We start from the raw sequence: 7,953 nt of genomic DNA on the forward strand, positions 1-7,953 counted from the left end.
ATTTCCCATAGTTCAAAACAAAAACAGGAAGTAGCATGCTGTCAAGAAAAATGTCAACAAATACAAATCCGGTTCAATAACTTGGTCGTCTAATTACATTCTTACTGGTAATTCGTAGATTTAGTAATTTCTGTTTTATTTCATTTTACTCAGAACCTAGCTGTTAATTTTGCTCTGGTAAAAAATTCACGATGTATAATGTATGCTTGAAATATTTGCCACTGACACTGTCCATCATACTCATAGACACAGCTGATGATCAGTATATATTCACACAGAGAAAATTTAATTGATGATTATAATGACAAATTCTTTGTCAAATACAGATTTAACCAAGTTTTTATGACCTAAATGTTGATGTACATTGTAACCATGTATTTTTTTACCATGACGGAGCACCTGAGCGACAGGAGCAATAAGTTTATCCCTTTAATCTGTATGGCTGTCCGTCAATCCATGGAAGGAATCCCTTTTCAGAAAAGTAGTGTGAGCGCGTACCTTCCTTTCGGGGAAGCATAGCCAGTTTAGCCTTCTTATGGCCTTCTTAGGCTACGCGTATCCTCAACCGATTTTATAATAATCTTTCATATGATTTGGATTTCAATTAGTCCAAATAATTATATGACGTCTGGCAAAGCTATTTTAAATTTTTTTCTGGGATGCCTTCCTACGAAGACGTCATAATTATTTGGACTAGATTCCATTGTGAAAGATACGCAAAAGTTATCAGTTATTTTATGATTTTGAGAATTCAGTGAAGTGACTAGCAAATAAGAAATAATAAACATTACTTCATCAATTGATCAGAAAATTTTCATTTATTGATAATTTGTTTCTATTAACTTTCATGACTTTTAATTTTTTTTTACTTTAGTAAACATTACAATAGGCATTTATCACCTTCTCTAACAAAGTGCTTCGATTCTTTTTGTTCTATTTCAACTGGGTTTCTGCCTGAGTAATGGAGAACAAAAAGCAAGAAGATGAACATGTGCATAAGTCAGTACATCCCTAAAAGGGTTTACATTCTCTAGCTCAAGTTTGCCTCAACCAGATATTATGCATCTTAGACACAATGCTGATAACCTCAAAACACATCTACATCTACTACATCTACATCATACAACGATCCATCAGCACATTGATGACTATACGTTGGGGCATCGCACACAGATAAACATTTAAAATTTGGTGGTGTCAGTTTTACCATTTTAGGGTTATGCCCCATTACAAAGATTACCAATATACATTTATTCCATTGCATATTCCTTTATCTAAGTAAGATTTTCTGAGTTATCTCCCCTTATATAAATATATATGGCAGTTGAAATACATTTATTTATTCAAGTTTTTCTGTATTTTATTAAAACAGTCTTAATAATAAGATAAAATACATAATTTTTGACAACTAATGTTTCATACTTATTGAAGATTGAGACTGATTGTTCTCTTCTATTTATCTTATGTTTCAAAGCTTATCATCACCATCATCATCATCATTATCAAAAATTCATCTCTTACCTTTGTGTTTATTTGTTTGTTGCTTATGACAGTTGTCAATCATACAGGTATTGTATCAATACTCTTATTAAATAAAACAGTTCAGCAAACTGGCCAAAAAAGTCATCAAAACTAATGACACTCATACTTGCATCAGACACAGATAAAGATGTAACCCATATTTTTCACGGACTTATAATCAAAATCAGTCAAATTTTTAACTACCGCAAATTTTGAAAAAAATTTCGTCGTATATTGCTATCACGTTGCGTCGTCGTCCTCGTCGTCGTCAGAATACTTTTAGTTTTCGCACTCTAACTTTAGTAAAAGTGAATAGAAATCTATGAAATTTTACCACAAGGTTTATGACCACAAAAAGAAGGTTGGTATTGATTTTGGGAGTTTTGGTCCCAACATTTTAGGAATTAGGGGCCAAAAAGGGCCCAAATAAGCATTTTCTTGGTTTTCCCACTATAACTTTAGTTTAAGTTAATAGAAATCTATGAAATTTTGACACAAGGTTTATGACCACAAAAGAAAGGTTGGGAGTTTTGGTTTGAACAGTTTAGGAATTAGGGGCCAACAAAGGGCCCAAATAAGCATTATTCTTGGTTTTCGCACAATAACTTTAGTTTAAGTAAATAGAAATCAATGAAATTTAAACACAATGTTTATGACCACAAAAGGACGGTTGGTATTGATTTTGGGAGTTAAGGTCCCAACAGTTTAGGAATTAGGGGCCAAAAAGGGACCCAAATAAGCATTTTTCTGGGTTTTCGCACCATTACATTAGTATAAGTAAATAGAAATCTATGAAATTTAAACACAAGGTTTATGACCATAAAAGGAAGGTTGGTATTGATTTTGGGAGCTTTGGTCCCAACAGAATAAGGGGCCCAAAGGGTCCAAAATTAAACTTTGTATGATTTCATCAAAATTGAATAATTGGGGTTCTTTGATATGCCGAATCTAACTGTGTATGTAGATTCTTAACTTTTGGTCCCGTTTTCAAATTGGTCTACATTAAGGTCCAAAGGGTCCAAAATTAAACTTAGTTTGATTTTGACAAAAAATGAATAAATGGGGTTCTTTGATATGCCAAATCTAACTGTGTATGTAGATTCTTCATTTTTGGTCCTGTTTTCAAATTGGTCTACATTAAAGTCCAAAGGGTCCAAAATTAAACTTAGTTTGATTTTAACAAAAATTGAAATCTTGGGGTTCTTTGATATGCTGAATCCAAACATGTACTTAGATTTTTGATTATGGGCCAGTTTTCAAGTTGGTCCAAATCAGGATCTAAAATTATTATATTAAGTATTGTGCAATAGCAAGTCTTTTCAATTGCACAGTATTGCACAATGGCAAGAAATATCTAATTGCACAATATTGTGAAATAGCAAATTTTTTTTTAATTAGAGTTATCTTTCTTTGTCCAGAATAGTAAGCAAGAAATATCTTATTGCACAATATTGTGCAATAGCAAGAATTTTTTTTAATTGGAGTTATCTTTCTTTGTCCAGAATCAACTTTAATCTTTGTTATATACAATATACAATGTATATTCACTTTTTACCACCAACTGATAAATTAAAATAATCTTTACCATTCAGTGATAACAAGCAGTTTTTTTTACATATTAATATTTTATGATGTATTTAAATGAGTAGTTATTGTTGCAAACTCCATTAGAAATTTTAATTGAGATTAGTTTTGGAATAAGGGAAAGGGGGATGTGATTAAAAAAATTGGGTTCAATTTTTCTCATTTTAAATTTCATAAATAAAAAGAAAATTTCTTCAAACTTTTTTTTGAGAGGATTAATATTCAACAGCATAGTGAATTGCTCTAAGAGAAAACAAAAATTTTAAGTTCATTAGAACACATTCATTCTGTGTCAGAAACCTATGCTGTGTCAACTATTTAATCACAATCCAAATTTAGAGCTGAATCCAGCTTGAATGTTGTGTCCATACTTGCCCCAACTGTTCAGGGTTCAACCTCTGCGGTCGTATAAAGCTACGCCCTGCGGAGCATCTGGTTATCGTCTAAAACAAAGTGAACATTTTATTGTCCCACACCAAAAACTACAGATTATGAGATAACGTCATTTGGCAAGCATTTTTACCATTAATTGTCATGAAAGTACCCCAATTACCACCCTCATATATATGAATGTACATGTATGTCTTGTCAGACTTTTAACAAAATGTAGAAAAATAGCTAAGGGAGAAAGTACAGCTTGGTTACGTTAGAATAATTTATAACAATTTGTCAATCTTCTTTCAAGTTAGAATAATGTCATTAATGATTATCAAAATACAAGTGAGCTATTTCTATTACAGACAAATGTCATGATGAGCTCTTACAGCAAGATTGTGAGTGTATTGAATCTTGGAAGAATGGGATTCCTTGATGCTTATAAAGTACAGACTAAATTTGCACGACAGCATTTAGACAATATGGCAGGAGTACACGGTGCAAAAGGAGAAAATGTGGTATTACTTGTAGAGCATAACCCAGTTTATACCATTGGAATTAGATCCAAAGACTATTCTGAAGAATATGAACAAAAACTTAAAAAGCTAGGTGCTGAATTCTGCAGAACAGATAGAGGCGGTTTAATTACCTATCATGGACCAGGACAACTTGTTGCTTATCCAATTTTAAATCTAAAATATTTTACTCCAAATATGAAGTGGTATATTTGTTCCATGGAAAAGACAATGATTGGAACTTGCAAACATTATGGTCTGAATGCCCATTCAACAGAAGATACAGGAGTATGGATTGGAGATAGGAAAATTGGAGCTATTGGTAAGTCTGAAAGGTCTTTTTTACCATCAATATTAGCTATTTATCAAGACATACAATCATGGCTAATGTTAAGCAAAAATAAAAGTTTTATTTTTGGTTTTCAAACCATTATTTGTGAAAGACATTTATTTTGATTTTTTGCACAGTTGAAAATTACTTAAAATTAATGCAGGAATGAATGATCAAACACTTTATTTGTTTTGTATACTTTTAATTAAAAGAATAGTTTTATCATGTTTACAGAAGATAAAATTTCATGAATATATTTGTTTTTGAGCTACAATTTGTGTTTCATAACATTATATGAATTTCTCAATTAGTACCGGTACTCTACAAAAGTTATAATTTTTATACCATAAACTGAAGAAAATTATATATATATATATCCGGGTGGTTGATAAGTTGTAAAACATTTACGTAAATAAAATGTTCTCTTCCTCCTGAATATGCATTTAATTTGCCACGGGAAATTAAACAACCATCCATCCAGTATTAAAAGACTGTACCAGTTTAATACTTTGTAAAACAAGATTTTGTGTTTTAAATGCTCTTTATGAGTGCCAGAATCCATTTGCAAATTTATCATGTTTATGGTATCATACATTGTGTAGCATTATATTTAATGCACAAATATAATTCTGTTTTAATTTGATCAATTATCATTATATTGTAGGTGTACATGGTCGCAGATATGTAACAACTCATGGTGTTTCATTGAACTGTAATACTGATTTGACCTGGTTTAAACATATAGTCCCTTGTGGATTAGAAGGAAAAGATGTAACATCTCTTAGTAAAGAAAAGGACTGTGATATTAATATAAACGATGCTGTAAAAGCATTTTTAGAAAGTTTTCAAAGACAATTTAATTGTCAATTAAAGAATATAGATAAAGAAACAGAGGAATATAAACACAAAATTAGTATATAACTATGAAAAAGGATTAGCTTCACAACAAAATGTACTTTTTTTAAATCCAGATTTTTATATATAAATCCATTTATTTACATGTATTTCCACACTTTTATAGATCTTACCTTAAGACTTATAAAATAAATTGTTATCAAAAGAATTATTTGCCAAATTTATCTACTGGAAAGAGATTACAAAAAATGTTAATAAGAATTTCATCAGAGATTCTATGTTTTGGAAATAATTTTAGGTGAAGATAGGGAAAAAAATATAGGGTATGTGTGAATGAGAAAACAAACCAAAAAACACAATCATCCAAATGATATTGACACACTTAAACACTTAATTGGATTGTGTCTTCTGGGCTCTTTAATCATGCTGTAGAAAAGAGTCTTCCTTTACTTCTCTGGGTAAAAATTACACAAAAAGTGCACTGGCTGTTATGTCTTGTCTGTTTAAACAACCAGGATTGAATAAATGATAAATGTTTAACTACAAATATCACCTTTATTTAACGTTGACAATGATCTGTGAAAATGAGGTCTTGGTCAGATAATTTATAAACTAAGCTGGACAGACATAAAATTTTACAGTAATTGTCACAATCATTCCATACACCAATTATTGTTGACCTTATTACTTATAGTATCTAAAAACAGATTAAGCCAAAAAAACATCGAACAGTGAACCATGAAAAAGAGGTCAATGACAGATGACACCTGCCAGACAGACATGACCACTTCACAAGCAATCTATACATCCAATTTAGTTGACAAATAGCTTATAGTATTATAAAACAGACCAAAAAAAACCAACTAAATGTTGACCAATGATTTATGAAAAGGAGGTCATGGTCAGATTATACTTGCCAAAATCACATGTACAACTTTTTATCCTTCCTTACACCAATTATAACTGAAGTATTGCTTATAGTATTTGAAAAACAGAACAAAACATAAAACCCCAAAGAGGCATTAGTTGTCAATTTCATGGATTTGACTAAAATTCTCATATTTGATCTATAATTAACTATTTAAAACCTACATCCAATTAACAAGTCTAAAATAAATTAGTGCACAAGCTGAAGTGTCTCACCTTCTTTATCAACCATTGATATTCTGTTGATAGTCCTAAATATAAAGCTTTACTTCAACTGTCACATAAACTTAACATGAACCAATGAACCATGAAAATGAGGTCACAGTCAAATGAACCATGCCAGACAAACATGCTCAGATTACAATCCTTCTATACAACAAATAAAGTTGACATATTGCTTATCAGTGGCAGATCCAGAACTTTTGATAAAGGGGGACCCGCCTCAGTCATGCTTCAGTGATTCCCTATATATATAATCAACCATATTTTTCCTACAAAAAAAATGAAAGACTGACCTGCTGACATTTTCATCATAAAATATTTCCATACACCAAATATAGTTGACCTATTGCAAATAGTATTAGAAAAAAAAGACCAAAACTCAAAAACTTAACTTTAAACACTGAACCATGAAAATGAGGTCAAGGTCATATGACACCACCAAGTTGAAAATGTGCACCTTACAATCCTTCCATACACCAAATATACTAGACCTGTTGCATACAGTATTAGAAAAACAGACACCAAAACACAAAAAACTAACTATAACCACTGAACCATGAAAATGAGGTCAAGGTCAGATGACACCTGCCAGTTCCCACTGTTGGACATGTACACCTTACAATCCTTCCATACACCAAATATACTAGACCTGTTGCATATAGTATCTTAAATATGGACTTGACCACCTAAACTTTACTTTGTTCACTGATCCATGAAATGAGGTCGTGTTCAAGTAATAACTATGACAGGCATGAGGACCATTCAAGCTACGCACATACCAAATATAGTTATCCTATTACTAATAATAAGATAATAAAACTGTTATCACAGAGATATGTCTCGCTTTTTTGTAATTTTGATAATGCGAATACAAATGCATACTAAAACAATTTACTTATCATAAGTTGTTCCATTAAAACAATCCTATACACAAACCAATACATGTAAACTAAGCAAAATTTCAAAGTCAATAAATCATAACTGTGGGGATGGGTTCAAAAAAATCTCTTTGGTAATTAGAGGTGCCAATGCTAATACAATTACATACCAAATATCATCGACCTATCACTAATGGTTCCCAATAAATCAACCTAATCAAACTAATAAATGAAAACTAAGCAAAAGTTTCAAAGTCAATAGACCATGACTGAGGGGTAGGGCCAAATAATTGCCATGAAAATGAGACATGCCTATGCTTATACAACTGCTTACTAAACATCATAAACTAATAGTGGTTCCCCATTAACTGATCTTGACCTAATCACAAACTAATACATGAAAACTAAGCAAAAATTTCAAAGTCAATAGACCATGACTGAGTGGGTGGGGCCAAATTATCTCTGTGTAAATGAGATATGCCAATGCTTATACAACTGCATACCAATTATCATTAACTTACCAATAGTGGTTCCCCATAACTTGACCATAGTTTTCTCGTTTGAATTGTTTTACATAGTCTTATCGCGGCCTTTTATAGCTGACTATGCGGTAAGGCCTTTGCTCATTGTTGAAGCAGTATGGTTACTTATAGTTGTAAATGTTTGTGTCATTTTGGTCTTTTGTGGATAGTTGTCTCATTGGCAATAATACCACATCTTCTTTTTTATATTATCACAAACTAAT

General features: G+C 31.5%; 1 protein-coding gene across 1 annotated transcript; it reads left to right on the forward strand.

Moving 5' to 3' along the window:
• Positions 1-11: 11 nt before the first annotated feature.
• On the forward strand, positions 12-5,294 carry LOC134712517 (octanoyl-[acyl-carrier-protein]:protein N-octanoyltransferase LIPT2, mitochondrial-like). Its single transcript, XM_063574145.1, has 3 exons — positions 12-107; positions 3,846-4,317; positions 4,991-5,294. Exons 2-3 carry the CDS (start codon positions 3,855-3,857, stop codon positions 5,245-5,247), a joined length of 720 nt encoding a protein of 239 aa, XP_063430215.1. The 5' UTR covers positions 12-107; positions 3,846-3,854; the 3' UTR covers positions 5,248-5,294.
• Positions 5,295-7,953: the final 2,659 nt, after the last annotated feature.

The sequence above is a fragment of the Mytilus trossulus genome, chromosome 3, assembly GCF_036588685.1.
Source record: "Mytilus trossulus isolate FHL-02 chromosome 3, PNRI_Mtr1.1.1.hap1, whole genome shotgun sequence".
NCBI classification, from domain to species: domain Eukaryota; kingdom Metazoa; phylum Mollusca; class Bivalvia; order Mytilida; family Mytilidae; genus Mytilus; species Mytilus trossulus.